A 20,548-nucleotide genomic window follows, 5' to 3' on the forward strand; every position below is an offset into this window, starting at 1 on the left:
AATTTAAGAAAACGTGTTTTCCATAAGAAATACATTGAAAACGGCGTTTTTCACAATTTTTATTTCGGCGCGACTTTTAGCTGCCATTTTTTAATATTTCCAAGAAGTGCATGGTATCAATTTGTAGGAAATTTTATTCTCTTTCAGAATATCACCTTCCACTTTGGTAAACTCACTAAAATTTATGTTTTTTTTAATGTGAAATAAATCTGACAATTTATAGGGAATATTTTAGTACTGTAGAAGCATTAAGCTGGGTGGGAGGCCCCCCGGGCGGGGGGGGGAGGTAATGGAATTTCTCTTATAGTCTGCTAGCAGGTTTGCTGCGGTGGGGGTATTATCTAAATATATAAAAGGCAAAGCCCTCACTGACACACTCACTCACTCACTCATCACTAATTCTCCCACTTCCCATTTACCTAGGAGGCTGAAATTTGGTACACTGATTCTTTAGGCATTAAATAGGAAAACTAAGCTATTTTTATTCTGATCGGACTCTCGGGCTCCGCCCCAGTGGCTCTGGAGTTTCCCATGTTAACCTTATGAGTACTCATATTTAAATGGAATTAATGAATATTAACAGCTGTTTCAATTAAACAAGTTGGTTCTTTTCTATGATGTGCAATAGCATTTAAGTTACAAGGATTACCAACAGGGTGCAGCACTATTTTTTAAATTTATTTACTACAGCTAATTTGCAACCAAAAGGTGAGTGAGCGTAGCGAACGAACTTCAACCTGAAGGCGAGTTAGCGTAGCAAACGAGCTAACCTGAAGGCAAGTGAGCGCAGCGAACGAGCTCCAACCAATAGGTGAGTGAGCGTAGCGAACGAACTTCAACCAGGACGTAATTGAGCCATGCGAACGAGCTCACTTATGAAGTAAAACGGGGCAAAGCCCGTGGGTACAGCTAGTTCTATATACACTGGGAACGCCCATCTCAATTGATAATGATAATAATCATTATAGAAAATATTTTACTTAATATTTAATCTGCCTTAGATAGCACCATTACTTCATTGTCCAATGACAAATTAATGACATCTGGGTCTGGAAACGATCTCGCTTTGGATTCGAACCATCGACCTTCAGATTTGAAGGCGAGCACTATAACCGCTCGGCTATACCCAGACAATTACGGTATAATGTTGCATAGTTTTAAAAATTTAAATACGTGCCACTGGCATAGTGTAAATTTTTAAGGGCAGGTTATATTTGGCAGAATTCCAAGAAAAACGTCATTAGTTTTTTCAGATTTCCCGACAGAAAATCTATAGTAGTTTTCTCGGATTCCTAGTCCCCAAGATAGGGGTCTGCCGGTCTGCGGGTACTCTATATATTTGGGTGTGGTCGGACCAACGGTTGGTACGAGAGATCCGTACGAGCAGAAAATGAGTCCAAGTTTAGATCAAGTCGAGCCGAACCGAGCGCAATTTTCGAAACCGCGGAGAGCGTTTACGAAGATGTGCGTTAAAAATTGCCGATTTTTACCGTGATCGTGGAGGACGATGATGTCCCGTGACCGGGTACCCCCCCTTGACAAGGTCCTAGAACCGCCTCTGTACAACAGTTGGCTTATTATAAGATTAACACAGGATAAAAACAGTAAAATTTATAGTTTTTTGAATTTTGTCGTACCTATTAGACATAGTACAATTATAGGGGATCGAGCTGGTCTACTCGTAGAGCGCGGGACTTCGGTCCCTGAGGTTCCGGGTTCAAATCTCGCCAAATCGAAAATCGATTTATCCTATTGATAATGCCGTAACCCCAAAATCTTTCCTAATAATGTAAAAAAACAATCCCCAAGACAACAATACCCCCTCCGCAGCAAACCTGCCGACTAAGCGAATTTCCATTCGTCTGAATTGATTTTCAATTAAATCTATTTATATAACATTAGGTTTATCGAGTATCTAGGTTTGCTGCTACGAGGAAACTAATAAAGTATATATACATATATACAAATTTGAACGAATGGTGTTTTTGGCCTCTGGGGACACCAAAATTGTAAAAATTGGTAATTGAAAAAGTAAATAGGTCCCGGGCCTAGGTCTTACCATGAGACCTACGGTAATAGCTACTTCTCTATAGGGAAATTCGCTAACATACCAAGAAAAAAACAACCTGCGCAGAAACGAAAAGATCACTTGGTTCGCGCCGGTAGGTGTGGCGTACCATTCAAACCTGCGCGGCTCGAAACGGCCCAGGGTTCTTTTGTTTCTGGTATTACTATAGTCCCTTAGTATTATATCTATTATTTTAGGGTTAGTTTCTCATTATTTTGTGTCTCACTGTTTTGTTATTCCATCGATAAAAGGAGTATAGACATATCTACATATCTAGTATGTCTACTTCTTTTAATCTATGGTTATACAGAGTAGCTAGTGGAATAGCTATTGTTTATGATTAGATACTATTTGGTTAAACGAGGTTTTAAATTAACGAAATAACATGAAACAAATCGTAAACAAAACACGACATCTACAGAAAACCGGACAGAACCAACAATAAAATTGGCTTCAGCTGTTCCATAAGGATGGGAAATCTACTAATGGACTATGTTAGCGAATTTCCCATATAGGGAATAAGCTATTACCGTAGTACTCATGGTAAGACCTGGACCCGAGACCGATTTAATTTTTCATTTTGAGGTCCCTAGAGGCCAAAAACACCATCCGTTCAAATTCATATATATATATATATATATATATATTTATATATATATTTATATATATATTTATATATATATTTATATATATATTTATATATATATGTGTCCGTTAGCGCGATAACTCGAGCAAAAATGATCCGATTTTGATGAAATTTGGTACAAACGTGAACCTACGTTTATTCGAACGAGTTCGCGATCCAGCATAATCGGACCATGGGAACGGGGGTTTATGGGGGGTTTTATGGGGTAAAAATGGGTTTTTCCCATTTTTGAACCTAAAAACAAAAAGTTTTGCGATTTCTTTCTAAACCGTTTTGTAGAGCTTAAAAAAAGAAATAATTTAGTATATTGAAGCGCTGTTGTATGCCTAACGGTCACGGAGAAAATTCAAAAATAGTGTAATTAAAAATTCCCATGTTATTCTTATGGAGACAATGAAAATTGTTGTAGTTTACTTGTTTATGGGTATATATTGATAAAATTCGGCAAATTTATTTATTTCATCCTATACTATTGACGTATGGTCAAAAAACACTTTTTACCTTCCCCGTAGCAGCAAACCTAAGCACTCGTTAAATCTAATGTTATTTAAATAGGGAATAATATGTCTTATTTATGGAAATATTTTAGTAAAAATGTAATCAGACGAGTTGAAATTCGCTTAGTCTGCAGGTTTGCTGCGGCGGGGGTATTTTTACTATGGTAGTACACACGTTTGTATGGATTTAATCAAAATGAGATGATATTTTCTCGAGTTATCGTGCTAACGGACACATTTAATATATTAAATGTGATTGTATATAGTAAATATTAATTGGTGTTTATGACCTCTGCCTCTGGGGGTTTTTCAAAACGAAAAAGTAAAGTGGTCTCGAGTTTACCATGAGTTTACTACTACCATAATTACTACTACTCGAGTTTACCATGAGTACTACGGTAATAGCTCTTTCCCTATATGGGAAATTCTCTAAAAGCAGCAAAGTGCGTTCTGAATGAATTCATAGACTTCGTATTTACTATAATCGAAATTCTCCGACTTATTAATTTTTTCAATTACACGGATCCTGCAATTTCGCAGACACTAACATACGTACACAACAACACCGCTGCTTGTAGTAGCCTGTCCGCAGGTGCCCGGTTGTACAAGCACAAGCTGTTTACAAACGCCTTTACAATTATAGCCTACATTATTAACGATTAGATAGCTCGAATACTTTTTATCCATAGTAGTACATTTAACTGTTCGTCACAAAGGACTAGCAAACCCAGAATCTAGACTCTACTAGACAGACAACACAGGTAGAACTGGATCACCATCGCCCCACGTGTATTCTTCATTAAATGAAATCACCATGTTTGACATTTGGATTGCGATAAACGTATGACAATGGATTTTTAAATATAGAGCGAGATAACAGTAATTTTGGGGATGGGTTAAGAGAGTGGTATTAATGAGTTACCTGTTTCTTCTGTTCGAGTTATGGATCTAATTGCTTTTTAGGGAACTATTAGTTATTGTATCCTTTAAAGTATTTCTCAATCAGCCGTATCCCTAATATTGTTTTTAGCGTATGTCCAATATGATTCCGTCTCCCCAGCGCCGAGTCTCCCGAGCGCCGCGTCTCCCCAGCGCCGAGCGGGCTATCTGGCATAATCTGACAGTTTTGACAGCCGAGGAATTCACAAAAGCAACGAACTGCGGTAAAGGTGTGTGCCTAATTGAGCATTGTAGACAATCAGTGCTGGAATTACGTTAATTTCATATACATTTCATTGCAGACATGATACGTTTCGAATTCTAAATTAACATTTAATGAATATTTTGTAATTCATTACCGACTCTCGTACTTTCGATATGCTCGCACTTAACTAACCTAACCTTTACTTGCTTCACAGATCAAACTTCTCGTCACTTCTGCACTACTGAGAAGAGAACCTTTGGTAATTTATGGCCTCGGCGCTGGGGTACTCATTTGCCCTCGGCGCTGGGATACTCGGCGCTCGGGCTCGGGATACGCTACGCATTCGACTAGGGCTACTTGTCGGCTTTTAGCACCGGTACAAAAACAGTCAAAACATCGCCCTTCTGCGAAAGGACTCCCCTCCCTCGTCAGTTCTTGGAATCTTTGTAGCCCCAATCTGGGGCAAGGGAGGTTTCTTTTGTCAGTGTTTCCTCGAAAATCACTTTGATGTTGTTCAGTTCGCATGTAGCTACCCCGTCTTGAATAGGTATCGTTTTGTTTACAAAAACATTTCTTCAAAGGCCATTTTAAAATATTTACTTCCTCCATCCAGCCAAAATGTATTTTGGCACAGCATCATAGTATATTACTACAGCATCATAGTATATTACTACATACTATATACTATATACTACATACTATATTACTACTAGTATATTAGTACGTTACTAGTCCTGAAAATAGGTGTTTAACGGTACGGGATTACCATACGAGTCCGGTAAACACATTTTTGACGAGTGACGTACGATATTTTATGTCATACTACTAAATCTGTACAAATCCATCAAATATATTACCACCGACTGAAGGACTAACAATTACTAGGCACAACCTATAAGAGAGGTTATTGTTTTTGTTTATAATCACTCATTGCCAAACAAATACAGTATAATCAGCTGTTTGGTGTCCGGCAAAACTCATTACAGTACAGTAGTACGTAATGAAACCCCATTGATTGCTGGTAGCAAACAGCTGTTTTCTGGACTAAATCCTTGTGTGGGAAGTTCGTCTAAATAGTGTAGTATGGCGTAATAGTATATTACGTTACTAGTCCTGAAAATAAGTGTTTACCGGACGAGTGTGGTCGTTCCCGTGCGAGACGAAGTCGAGTACGGGATTACCATACGAGTCCGGTACACACATTTTGGACGAGTTACGTACGATAGTTTACGCCATACTACTTAATTCGTACGAATCCTTATATTTCAACCAACTAAAGGACTAAACATCACCAGTCATAACCTCTAAGAGAGGTTATGTTTTTGTTTATAACCAATCATTGCCACGCAAATACAGTATAATCAGCTGATTGGGTGTCCGGTAAAACTCATTGCAGAACAGTATTACGCAATGAAACCCCATTTGAATAAGCTGGCGGCAAACAGCTGTTTTCTGGACTAAATTCTTGCGTGGGAAGTTCGTCAAAATAATGTAGTGTGGCGTAAACATATTTTTCTCACTATCAAAGATGTAAACAACTTGCTACAAATAAACAACTTTCATATTCAATTTCTAATCTCTGTAAGTTTCCTACATAAACCCATTACAAACTGAAACACTTTAAATCAACAATGGAAAACTATAACCGAAGATGATTCATGATTCAGTTGACACTGGATGGTGAAATCTAGCCCATCGATGTACAATAACTCTACAGTTATTATTACATCGATGATCTAGCCTACTGCCTGGATGGCACGAGAAAATAGAGAGATATTATGACAGTTTGGCCTGTGTGGGAGTGAGAGGGAACGATTGTTGCCAGATTGGTCGGAGTAAATTATCGTCCAGGCAGTCCAAAATTATCGTATTTGGGCAAAATTATCGTACACATAAAATATTTAAGATTATGATATAAAAGTGCAATTCAGAGGATGAAATTAATAAAATTTAACTCTCTTTGACTCTGCAGCGGAGGCAGTGTCGCCTGCCACTCTGGTTTTACCACTGAAGACTGCGATAGAATGCTATAAGCTAGAAATAAGTTACAACTGGATGTAAGCACTGACTGGCGCGTTATCTCGGCTAGAAAATTGACATGTATTTTTGTTATGTTAGTACCAACTAGAGGAATGAACCAGAACATAGATCATGAGTTTATTACTAGATCATGAGTTTATTACTAAATGACAATTCCACAATCCCCTGTTACCCTATTTCCAATGTATTAAGAAAGAACAATACAGAGTATACACTACCCCTAGTAAAAATGGCTGACAACCTCTCAATTCGATGTGTATATAGCCTTCTTGACTAGTTTATTGGAATATACAGCTTTATATCATCAGACATGATTTGCGAGTTAAGAAAAATCTGTCTGTTAATATAAAAGTGGCTCCGTCAACAACTTCTCATGGAGATCTAAACCTCGTCATCCTGTAAAAAATCAAGATTGTTGCTGCTCTATGTACATGAAACCAAATCAATTTTCATTCTGAATATAGGCTAGTCACGTATTCCAGGAATCGAAACCTGACCGCAAAATGGAAATCCTCCCACCCCTAGAACCTCCTCGCCCCCCACACATACCTAGACTTGACTGGAAAATGGACTAACCGGTAAATGGACTGACCGCAAAATGGAAGACACCGTAGGCTGCAGGGCTATACCCTCTACACAGCTGATTCGGACAGATCAAACATCGAAACGATATTGCCGTTTTCTTTACCAGAAAATAATCTTATTTTATGACAAAAATCGTACGCATTGTCAAAAATATCGAACAATTAAAAAAAAAATTATGGGAAAGGAGCAAAAATATCGCACAAATACGATAATTATCGTACCGGGCAACAGAAACGCACAGAACGAGGGACGTTCGAAGATTGACACAATTGCGTTCTGTAGTGAGAGCTAGTCAGTCCATTGTTGTGAGTTGAGATTTTACAAGAGTTGGCGGTTTTCGTTCAGTTAGCTACTGATTGTCATTGTTGTTCCTGATATTCTAAAGGTAAGTGTATTTTATTAGAAACATTTTTGTAAATTGTAACTTTACACAGTTGATAGCAACGGTAAATTGCTAAAATATGATAAAATAATTAAATAGTTTCAATCTTTGAGTGTTAATGATGCAAGAAAAAAAATGGTATCATATGTTATGGTTGGTTCGTTGTGGTTTATATACTAGTGTTCAATCTTATAAAATTTAAAAACTTTTGCAAAACTTATGACAGCTAGCCTGACCATACTACTGGACCGAATTAGGGTTGTACCAAATGATGTAAGGTTATCGGTCCTATGCAGGTTTTATTTGTATTTTTAAAATATTTATGTTAATTGAATAAAAAATGAAAATTCAACTTTTCTTATGGGGATTTAACATGGGGCCAAATTTTTTAACTGTCTGAAGTCCTTAGTTACTCACTCAGCCACCATTTTGTTTTTTTTCAGTTATTATTTTTTCTAAAGAATGGTTAGCATGCGTAATGGAAACTTTGCACAAACATTTATTACAACTAGATAAAGCTACCAAAAAATTATGATGATTTTTCAAATTCATAAAACAAAATGGTGGCCATTTATAATGTTGTTTCCTAAATAACTCAAAAACCGTTAATTTTACAAAGATCTTACAAAAATAACTTTATTAAGGCAACTTTATTACAAATCTATTGACACCTTATTTTTTAAAGATTGGAAGAGTGTTAACTGAAATATGGCAACGTTAGTGATACGTGACCGCTTTCAGCATGCGCTGCAACTAACCTCCAGCGGTCACGTATCACTAAAGTTGCCATATCTCAGTTAACACTCTTCCAATCTTTAAAAAATAAGGTGTCAAATGATTTTTAATAAAACTGCCTTAAAAAATACTTTACTTAGTTAAATTAGTAGTTTAACAAGTACTTAGGTTTGTTGCAACAGGGAGGGTAAGAAAGTGTTTTTTGTTGTTGTAAAATGTTAATAGTTTAGTAAGAAATTCATGTATTTTCCAAATTCGATCAAAATAATAAACAAGCTAACTACAACAACAGTTGATTTATTTTCCTAACAATAACATGGGAATTTTAAATTTACAATTTTTGGAATTTTCTCCGTAACTATTAGGTGCACAATAACGCTTCAATATACTAAATTATTTGTTTTTTTTAAGCTCTATAAAATGGTTTGGAAATAAATTGCGAAATTTTGTCTTTTTAGGGTCAAAAATGGGAAAACCAATTTTTACCCCATAAAACCCTCCATAAACCCCCGTTTCCATAGTCCGATCATGCTGGTTCGCTAACACGTTTGAATAAATGTAGGTTTTTCACTTTTATACCAAATTTCATCAAAATCGGATCATTTTTGCTCGAGTTATCGTGCTAACGGAACACACATAGGCCTATTTATATATAACCAATGAGGGCTACCTACTTTATATGTTACTTAGTAAATTAAAATACCTAAGTACCCTAAAAACATTTTATTTTATATTACTTACACGTGTTTCGGACATTAATGCCATGATCACAGTAAAGTACTTAACCTATTAATTTATTTTATTTACAAACATTATTAGATATTTCTTGTTTAAAGAACAGGTGATAATTTTTATGTTAAGGGAAAGACAATTTACTTAACTTGACTCAAATTCAAAATCAAAACGTCATATTCAATAAAATTATTAATATTAAAGAAAAACACCTCCATCCCTCAAAACGAAAAAGTAAATCGGTCTCGGGTCCAGGTCTTACCATGAGTAATACGGTAATAGCTTATTCCCTATATGGGAAATTCACTAAAAGTGTAAGATGTACTATTACAAAAATATGAAACAAGTATCATCACCTTTTTTAGGTATACCGAAAACAAAATGTCCCTCATGCCCATCATGCGTTCTACCAGCTCAATTTTCAAGAATTTGAAACCCCTCAGCAGAATATCTTCTCAGGGTTTGCTTCAATTACCATACACACGCTCATACCAGGTAACGAATTAATTCATTTTCAAACACTACAAAACATATGCAAGTAGATTCGGAAGTAACTTAAGCCTTTATAAAATTTAATATTTATCAAATATGCTTTTTAAAGCAATCTTTATCTTCATCTTTGATGTTCCTAACGATCATATGGTGGTTTGCAAACTCATCCAAGTTTATCCCGCCCTACACCTTCAAGTCAAATTTAATCAAAATCGGACAAAAATTACATTAGTTATCCCGCTGAAACGAACTGAAATGAAATGTCATTTTAGCTTGGGATCTATTTTACTCTACTTTTCTAGAAAATTTCACCAATGCATTTTTTTCCACAAACAAACAACGCTATTGACTTTGAATGAGCAAGTAGATGTTTCACCCTATACATAAAAGCTGAAACCAATTTTAAAGTGTGTTTCATGCTATTAATGTTTGAGTTTACTATGAGTAAATTCCTCTCTAATTTTAGGTTGGATTTACACTTTTTGCCTTACTCGTTAGTTTAATACCAGAGAGCATGCAATGGTTTACAAATAGATTTATTTTATCATAACTGTAACAAGAAACAAGTATTTAACAACAAAGCGCCCAAAAACGTATCTGCAATCATCAGATCATCCAGGGATCAATCCATAAGGATGATAAAATCTACAAAAGGGAGTATGTTTAATCTATAACGTCAACTTTTGCAGATGTCGCTGGTTCCGTTTCTAATGCGAGATTTTATCCGCCAACTTGAACACCCGAGACACTACGACCACTACTTCGGGATGCCTCTTACACCCTCCATGTTGGAAGAGCCCTTGAAACTGGAGCATGACGCATCCATTGTCAATGATGAGAAAAATTTCAAGGTAGGCCTAACTAGGATGTAAATAGTTTTAGAGATTCTTATATTTTAAAAATTCAATTTTACCAAAGAAGAGTGATTTATTGAATTACAATAAATTTGAGTTGTAAAAAGGTTTGGTAGAAGTTTATCCTCTTATATTTAATGGTCTACAAAAAAGTGAAATACTCAAGCACTCTATGTTGAATACCTCAGTAACAAATATTTTACTAAATCTTTTTGCTTTTTAAAGCCAAGTTGGATGATGACAAATATATTTAAATGTTTAAAAAGTTTTGACTAAAAATGCTTTATTATTCTTTTTCAACACAAAATAATTTTTTTAGAGTTGGATCGGCCCGGTTTGTGAACTCTTTCAAATAGAAGCGGCTTAACATGTTTGTTCAAAATTTTCAATAAATCTGAGCATTTTCTCATCCAACTTAAAATTTTAAAAAGCATTTTTGTAAGAGGTTGGGAGTCTCTTTTATTTTTCATTTGCCCGTATACATAAGCCTCTGAGGCCTGTGCGTAAAACGTATACAGCAAAACAAGGGGTGAGCCGGTACAGAACAAGAGTGAAATGTACTGATAAAAGTTAGTGTCAGATACCAGGATCCGAACCCATGACATTGCTGTCTTTTGGGCCCTAAGTCCGTAGCGCTAACTCACTATCTACCATTTAGACCGTCTACATTGATTGGTGTATCCTAACAATATTTACTGTCCAGGTCAGTTTGCACGTGCGCCATTACAAGCCTGAAGATTTGTCAGTGAAGGTCGTCGACAACTTTGCTATTGTCGAGGGACAGCACGAGGAGCGTCGAGACCACCACGGATTCATCTCTCGACAGTTCACTCGTCGTGTCCACCTGCCGGAGGATATCGACGCCAGTGCACTGCAGACTACGTTGTCTTCTGACGGGATTCTGCAGCTTCACGCTCCTAAGAAACTCCATGAGAAGAACGGCAGGAATATTCCGATCACACATACCAACGCTCCAGCCATCAAAGCAGCCGAACCTCAACCACAGCAGGAAGAGGAGAAGAAGTAAGACTAGAGGTCTAACCTCAATATTTTGTAAGACTGATAGAAATTAACTTACCGGTACTGTTTACTGCAGGAAACAGATCATGTTTGTTTCATATGTTATTGTAAATTTGTTCTGTAATGTTTTATCTTTTGCAAGTTAGTAATGTTTGTGTGTGAGCTATTTATAGTAAAAGATGTTGTCTTTGCTTCAGATAGCTATAAGTCTGTTTCCTGAATGAGTAATTTTTATTGTTAGTAAATAAACTCAAGTTTTCAATAATAGTTGTTTGTTCTCTTTTTTCTACCCATTTCATTAACTAACATTTAACAAAAGTAAGAGAAACTTTAGCTTCAGTAACAAACCTTACAACAAAGGGAAACTTATTTTAGTTAAGAAAAAGTTATTGAGACTTATTGTTGAGTACAAGAATTATTAACAAAGTAAGTAAACAAATTTTACCATACTCATACTGCTATAGTCCTTGTTAGTTAAGTCAATGAGGGAATTTTTAAATGAAAAAATTTGTAATTTTTTTGTTGCTTCAATGGTAAACCCCTTAATAGCAAAAACCTCTGAATTTACCCCCTAAATTCGTTATTACCTATTGTTGTAAGGGAGCAGGTGGCTAAGCTCTGAGGGTGAGAAGAGGTAATATGAAATGGGGGGGCTTGTGCCCTGACCTTTGGGGGGGGGGCACCTCAGCATGAATGTATATTGAATTTAAATTCAACTTTGTTAATTTTGTTTCAGACTCTACAAACACTTTTTTCTTACTACAACATCTCTAGGTATTGAATGATCTTCATTACACTGTAAAACCGAAGCTATTTTTGAGTACAATAAACTCTGTAGAAAAGTAATGTTATTAAGTTTATTATTTTAAAATTACAGCAGTTACAAGACTGTTTAACAATACAAATAAGTACAGCTGAGTATTTTTAACATAAGGTATATGGAAAGTTCCCTTTAAAAGGAATTACGACCTTAAAGAGCAATTTATGAAATAATGGATAGTTTTGCGCAAGGTTTCTTGTCATGACGGACATTTTAAGTACATATATGGTTTATAAGGGGTGTGACTTTTAGTTTTCTCAAAAGTTACTTTGGGATTTATACAGGGTGAATCTCGTAAGGTGTCCAGTATTGATTTTAGACAAACCGTTGGTCCTACGATGATGAAGTAAAATTATTTCCCACTAAACCAACCCCAAGGAATAACGTAAAAATATTTTTAACGATTTTTAAATACAGGGTGTACCAGAAACTGAGGGTCACTAGTCCGAATCTACGAAATATCAAATACAAACGTATATCATGTTATACATCAAATTAAAGCTCTTTTCAATCCAAACCATTTGGCAGAATCGGATTTTGATTATATTGATTCATTTCAAAATGGCGGCTGTTTTTGTGAAAAAATTAATATTTTTTTGAATACCCTGTATTTTTCTTAAAAATGCAGATATCTTGATTCTGATTCAAATATCGCATTCCTTATGAGCTAAGCTTTATTTTGATATGCAACACATCAATATTATCTCTAAAACAAAAAGTTTCAAAAATATCAGTTTTTGAAAATATGTACATAGCCAAAACTCAAAAATTTCAAATAGCACCATTAGTCAAATAGCATATCATTTTAAAGGTTTTGGAATTCTAAGAAACTTTCAAATTTAAACCTTATGCGTATCTATTTTGGTTTTTGAGTTATCAACAAAAAACATGTTTTCCCACATTAAAACTCATGTTATTTGTGCGTCAGCCAGACGGCTATAAGTGTGGTCCAGCCTTTACCACCATGTTTAACAAATAACATGCGTTTTAATGTGGGGAAACATGTTTTTTGTTGATAACTCGAAAACCAAAATAGATACGCATAAGGTTAAAATTTGAAAGTTTCTTAGAATCGCAATACCTTTAAAATGATATGCTATTTGACTAATGGTGCTATTTGAAATTTTTGAGTTTTGGCTATGTACATATTTTCAAAAACTGATATTTTTGAAACTTTTTGTTTTAGAGATAATATTGATGTGTTGCATATCAAAATAAAGCTTAGCTCATAAGGAATGCGATATTTGAATCAGAATCAAGATATCTGCATTTTTAAGAAAAATACAGGGTATTCAAAAAAATATTAATTTTTTCACAAAAACAGCCGCCATTTTGAAATGAATCAATATAATCAAAATCCGATTCTGCCAAATGGTTTGGATTGAAAAGAGCTTTAATTTGATGTATAGCATGATATACGTTTGTATTTGATATTTCGTAGATTCGGACTAGTGACCCTCAGTTTCTGGTACACCCTGTATTTAAAAATCGTTAAAAATATTTTTAAGTTATTCCTTGGGGTTGGTTTAGTGGGAAATAATTTTACTTCATCATCGTAGGACCAACGGTTTGTCTGAAATCAATACTGGACACCTTACGAGATTCACCCTGTATATGGATATATTTTATTTTAGAAAATAATATAAATGAATTACACTGTAGTACATATAATGCCAAAAAAGTGCAATATCAGAGTACATAAATCCGTTTCATCAATGACTAAAATCAATTGCTCTCGGATTCATCTTTATGGGCTCTAATAGCAATGTTATTCTATTCCATCATGATTGTAGTTGTTTTTCAGGCAATTTTCTTTACTTTACTACTTCAAACTACCATTTACTCTTTCCTTCTTAACTACTGCCCTGAATTTTAAAGTAATATAATCAACGTTCTTCAAGTCATTTTACACTGAACATCTTTTAAGATACAAGTTTGCTTTTGTGCATCCAAATCAGAAAGTTTTTATCAGGTACCTACCTAAATTACCAATAAATTGGGCTAATAGAATAATTTTTGCTCTTAATTGCACAGTTCTAGGTAACGATAACCATTTGAGTAAACTCAAATTAGTCATTGACATTTAGGTTAACTCTTAGGCAATTAATGTTAAATCTATGGGAAGTGAAAAGACAATAATTACTTTGATTGTTTCACCTGGTGAAATTCGACAGCTTGAATATGATTGATCAATTTATTTTGCATTTTCTTATGATACAATATAATAGACAACCCTAAAATGTTTCATGCTAAAATTTGTATTCGATTATCTATCTATCAATCCGACTATCTATATTGTATCGACTAGCCACTGTACCCATGCTTTGCATTGGGAAGAGGATAAAACAATTATTAACACACTAGTCTAAAATGGGAAAAGAAAGATTGATACCGTAACAATAAACCTCTTCCCTCTTTCTCTCTCTATACAATTTGTGTACAGTATTTAAACAATTAATTGTACTGTTGCAAGTATTATTTAGGCTTACGTTAGTATTAGGAAAATACTTCAATACTTCAATCACTGATTGACACAGGTTTTTCATATCAAATGCGCTCTTTGCGTTTAGTATGTAAAGTAAAAATCCTCATATTTGTGAAAAGTCAGGTTCTGTAATCTCGTTAAGACTCTACTTTCGGAATTTCCATGTACAAAAAACTGGCTGGGATCCCGAGATTTAGGATGCTGGGGTTGAGACCCCTAGGTGAAGCCCTAGTAGAGTTTCAAAACAAAAATAGGTCTATGTCCACCTGTAGTATATCAGCTCCAATCTTGCAAAAATTCAGTTCAATTTGTCCATTAGATTTCAGGTGATGGACTATCAGACTAATTCACTAAAAATTCTTTGGTACTTTTTTATTTACAATATTAGGTTTAATATGGTACATGCAAACTTTGTAGACTTTTTTGTGTTAAGTCTTACCCCCACATATGTACATTTCTAGGTGTGGTAATATGAAAATTGACTTCAGATTTTTAATTCCAAACATAAAACTTGAGTAAACACCAAACATGATTTTTACATTTCTGATATAAAGTTCAGAAAGCTTATACTTGTATAATCCCCAATAGTCAATGCTAAAACCATAGACAAAGCTATTTTTATTACCAATTGATATGGTGATGAAACCTTTTACATTTCTCGCCATCAATGTTTTTTAAATTAAAAACTACCGTAAAACTATAACAACTGGTATTTTTCAGACGTACAGTAACTCCAAAATGAAAGCAATGACATCAACGGAGGGTTCAGATAAAATCAAAGATGAATTTTTAAAGTACATTGAGTTGTACATGAGTATGGCAGCCACTAAGCCCAACTCCTGGTGGAAGGACATCTCTATAGTTATGTATGGGGTTGTTGTCCTTATTTTCTGTTCGGTCACAGGTTGGACTTTGTTTTTTCTCAAATACGACGACTTGTCTATTAACACTGATGCTCTCTTGTATGGAGTATTATTTAGCCACTGTCTGTACGTCTACTCGATCTATTTGAAGAATAGATTCATTCTTTCAAATCTGATTGAAACCATGCAAGATCGCTTCTCACCTCTATCAAACCAACTCAACCTTCAGCAGTACAACTATGTTTGGGACAACGCCGATCGCATTTCTTTTATAGTTACAAGATTTGCTAATTATTTTGTCGCTGCTATGTACATCCCTTATATTTACAATGCTGGAATATTTTCTTCTCAAAGGAAGCTCCTTTATCCTTCTTGGATACCATATTCCGTGGAAACAGATCTTTATTACTACCTGACTGTATTGATGCAAGTATCTGCCCTAGTTTACAACCACCTTGTGCATCTACCGGGGCTCGGTGTGTGTCTAGGGGGAGCACATTTTATAGGTGCGTCCTTTGACGTGTTGGGACTTGCCTTCTCCGACATTTGTGATTTTAAAGAAACTCCAGATTGTGTTGCCAACAGCAGAAATCAAGACTCAATATTTTTTCTGAAACAGAGAGTAGCAGAGAGAAAGCTAAAGTGGATTGTAGAAACTCATGTAGAGATTACAAGGTAAGAAAAGTTAAATAATCATACAGTTTAATGTATTACTAGTGGTCGTCCAGTGGTCGAAAACTCTACCAAAAATATGTAATGTACAGGCTTCTCTATTTTCATAAATAAATAAAAAATGTGATTGGAATTTCTTCCATTTGTTTTGATTTTCTGTTTAGATTTTGTTGTTATTTTGTCACCGGCATGGCAACCCTTAAGGTCCATGTATTTTTTTTTTATTTCAAATTTATTTGTTGTACCTACTTTTGAGCCTATTTTAATTTACTAAGGGATTCTGCACACCTACAGCAAATTATCTTTCTAACAGTGTGCGTAGATTTTCCTGGCGATGCACATGAGCTGAGAAAAAATGTTTTAAAGAAACATGCTTGCCTATTAAAATGTATAGATTACCAAGTTGAAAGCAGTAAAAATATGATATTTGTTGATACATTTTTAAGACAAATCAATTTTAAGAGATAAAAATACAAAGGACGGGTTTTATAGGTATATTTTTAAAGATGATGCATAGGTGAAGAATATGTGGTGGATTGCCCAAAACCTTAAAACATTATATTTCAAAAGGGTTTTAAATTCAAATAAACGACTTCTTGGTGGGTTTTAAATCCTTAAATTAATATAAAACAACTACCAAATACAGGAAAGAAGTCTCAATCAAAATTCCTTTTGAAATGTACCTATAGTATAAAACTTTATTTTAAGTAATTAATTGTTAAATATAATTTTACAGATTTGTCAAGTTCTACAAAACTGTATTTGAGACTACTTTGATTGAAGTGGTCCTTACCTATATATTTGTCATCTGTTTTGCTGCATTTCAAGCTGTTCTGGTAATGTATTAACTGTTACCCCCATACAATATGCGTTTTGGTCGCCCATCGATGAGTAATTAGATTGCCAACAATCATATCACAGGTCAAAAAGTATTTTTTCCCCCAGCAATCAGTCAGAAGATAAATAATGTTGCAATCAAATCAGAATTTGATGATCAGTTTCAGAAGAATGGAAAGAAGATAGTATATTTTTGAACTTCTTTTAACACACATATATGTTGAAAAGCATTACAATAGACAACATTTTTAAAGCTAGCAACATGTCAAAATAAATATATGAATATACATAAACATAAAACAACGACACGGACATAGCATAGAACAAACAACGACACGGACATAACATAGAACAAACAACGACACGGACATAACATAGAACAAACAACGATAGCGCTACCAAGCAATGATGGTATATATGTTTAGTTGCCATTAGCTGTATGGGCTTTTAATTAACAGCTGTGTCGAAGGGATTATGTCGGCCTTAGTCACTAACAAGACTACAAGAGCGCGCCACTCATCCTACACTCATCTCCATTCATACTTGGCTTAAAATACCTACTTTGTATGGTCGCCATTTCATTAAAAGTAAAGTAAAGTAAAGCGTGAATTTACAGAACAATAACAACAGTATAACATTTAATATGAAGATGAAATATCATGACACCGTTTAACTGTCCTGAGGTGTACAAACAATTGCTACAGGGATTCTACTGTCTACTGTATCAGGTGTTCCTCATGTGTTAACTATCTTGTGTTCACATTAGGCTGCAGAGAGACAAGACTACCAGAAGATGGGACAAAACATCTTCTTGATAGCAGTCATCGTCTTTCATCTCTTCACTTTCTGTTACCCGGGTCAGCACATCTACAACAAGGTCTAGTGCTGATACAGTTGTTTTATTTTATAACTTGACTATGAAAACAATCAGTTCATGGTGGAGCAGGGTTGCCATCCTTCCCGATTCTGTCGGGATAGTCTCAACTTTAAACCCTTTTGCCCGTGTTGATCCTAGTGGGAGAGGGGGTCCGCTCCAATTTTTCTCTAACCAAAGATGGCAACCCTGTGGTGGAGCTTATTGCAAAAGTGCCAGATACGGAACTTACAAGTTACAACTATTTTTTAATACACTCTAAATAGTGCTCTGAAATCCAAACATGATATTTATTGTTGCAATTAACCCCTGGAAAATAAAGAAAATTCCCAATTTTTGGGTTGAACATTGTTTATAATTAATTATTGTTTTTAGCTGCTAAAACTGGCTGTTACTGATAAATGAATATAAACCTTGATTGTCTCCTGAATATTTTACAGATTGAAACAAAACCATAATGCTAAACCTAACGAGTCGGTGGCTCAGTTGGTATGATGGTTTCAGTTAACCCTGGGTTCACCAAACAATGTGCTGTTGGAAGTTGTTTTATTGTATAAATAATTTAATTGATCAAGTTAATTGTTTGGTAAAATCTTACACTTTTTATATTTTCTTGGGGTTTTAAGGCAGCCCAAAAGACACACGACTGGATGGATTCTACATAATTATAGTCACTGATGATGAGTTTGTGTTTTATCAGAGTGAGCAGTTCCGGAACAGCCTGTACTGTAGTCACTGGGAAGACCAGAGTGTTTCGTTCCAGAAGTCGATGATCATCATGATGACTGCGACCATTCGCCCAATCACCATCAGCTTCAGAGGCATTGTTACCTCATCGATGACGTCATTTCAACACGTAACTTATTTTTCTCTAATAGGTTTCAAATTGCATTTTTCTAATGGATGGTTTGTCGAATTAATGAGGTTTATGCCCTGGATTAACACACCAATACATTCATAGTCCTGACATGTAGGTACCTTCATAAAAGCGCAATGGCCTCGGACTAAAAATTAAGGTTCTCTTACTACAGGTTGGAAACACTTCAGTAAATGATGCTTATATTTTATTCAAAACTTTAATGATGTAATCATATGATGTAAAAATCAGCTGTTGTTGTCAAAATTACTTAATAATTTCCAAGTTTCATGACAGTTTACACCTTGAATACTAAAAAAATACCGTATGGGTCATAAACATAAACAAATGACTTGGCCCGAATGTAAACAAAACCCTTATACTAATAGCATTAATTAACATATGGTTTTGTTTACTTTCGGGCCAAAAACGTCATTTTGTTAATGTTAATGATCCATACCGTATTTTGATATCAAAAGACTATATCGATCTGATCATAAATTTTATAGTAATTTAATTTGTTATTTTATTTTACTATATCCAAAAGAATAAATAAATAAATACTGTTTATAATCATTAATTTCCTAAATAAAAGGCCATAGAATGTTATCCAATCTTTCTTGCACATTAGTATTAAGCTGACGACTTGGTTTAGCTGTAAGATAAGTAGCTCTGTAAAAATATGATAATGTAAACATGAATGCATATTCAGTATAGTAAATTTTGTTTCAGACTCTACGCACAGCTTTTTCTTACGTGAACATCCTAATGGTATTGAAGAATCACTGAACTTCAAATCTATTGTAGATTATTGTGTACTGTGTGTAGCCAATTTATCATTCTGTGTGCTGAACTATTAATTTTACATCTAACTTTCGTTATGCTTTCATTCACGATTTGGCTTTCTTAGTAAATTGTTATCGTCTATTTCAATCCAGATCTTAAACATGGTTTAATTTAACCCTCTAATCATCTGCAATAGTGAAACGAGTTACAAGTATTATTTATGGTATTTTATAAAATAACATAAATGCATTATGGCCAAAGAAGAGTGAAATTGGAGAAAATAAATACAGTGGGGGATCTAGAACAGCCACAAGGGGGGGGGGCGAAACGGGGGTATGGGGGGTTCCGGAGTACTCCCTGAAAAATGTGTGCAAACTAAGTCTCCTAAATGGCAGTTTTATACAATATCTTTGTCCAAAGTTAGTGTGACAGATTATTTTACACAATGTGTATGCACTACTGTATTACATGCAGTAAAAATTATATATATGTATGTATGCCCAAGGGGGGGGGGCGGTCGCCCCCCCTCTGGGTCCACCACTGGATAAATCCACTTTGTTTTTTTGTTACTTTTTTGGCAAATTTAGAAGAAACCTACTCATAACCATATAATAAACTCCAAATTTAAATTGTTCCAAAAGTTTTCAGTCATTAACCCCTTGACATCTATATGTCTGAAATATTTTGACAAGGTTGATAATTTTGGTGGGCACTCAAATATTCATTAGTGCTTTCTATATTGATTATCTCTTTTTGGAATTTCTCAAAATCCACTAAGCAATATAACAAACTGCCTCCTGTCCAAGCTAAGAATGGATATGTCTTTGGATGTTCCGATCAGATTCACCTTCACTAAGTTCATCCTGGAAGAGATGTTTTGATGGAATCTTATTCAACATGGTGACCTGAAGAGGGTAGTTCCAGGGTAAAAATTGGCGCCTTATGTGGAGGTCACAGGGTGCAGAATGGTGTCGACTATATCCCTACAAAAGCTTGCCTAACAATGTTTCAGGCTGAGTCCACTTTTGTGGTCTTATAATATTGTATGGTCACCATTTCAATGAAAAGTATGAAAGTATTGGCTTGCAGTATCGTGCTAGATGGTTTACATAACCTGTGATGAGCTACTGTCGGGACCACGTAAGTTTGCAGTTGAGGGA

General features: G+C 35.0%; 1 protein-coding gene across 1 annotated transcript; it reads left to right on the forward strand.

The window, feature by feature from the left end:
* Nucleotides 1-9,210: 9,210 nt before the first annotated feature.
* Nucleotides 9,211-11,202, forward strand: LOC129003510 (alpha-crystallin A chain-like). Its single transcript, XM_054431806.1, has 3 exons — nt 9,211-9,324; nt 10,011-10,172; nt 10,879-11,202. The coding sequence occupies exons 1-3, from the start codon at nt 9,211-9,213 to the stop codon at nt 11,200-11,202; spliced, it is 600 nt and encodes a 199-aa protein (XP_054287781.1).
* The last annotated feature ends 9,346 nt before the right edge of the window (nt 11,203-20,548 follow it).

The sequence above is a fragment of the Macrosteles quadrilineatus genome, unplaced genomic scaffold (assembly GCF_028750875.1).
Source record: "Macrosteles quadrilineatus isolate MER2022 unplaced genomic scaffold, UCM_ALF_1.0 Scaffold_9__3_contigs__length_116548681, whole genome shotgun sequence".
NCBI classification, from domain to species: domain Eukaryota; kingdom Metazoa; phylum Arthropoda; class Insecta; order Hemiptera; family Cicadellidae; genus Macrosteles; species Macrosteles quadrilineatus.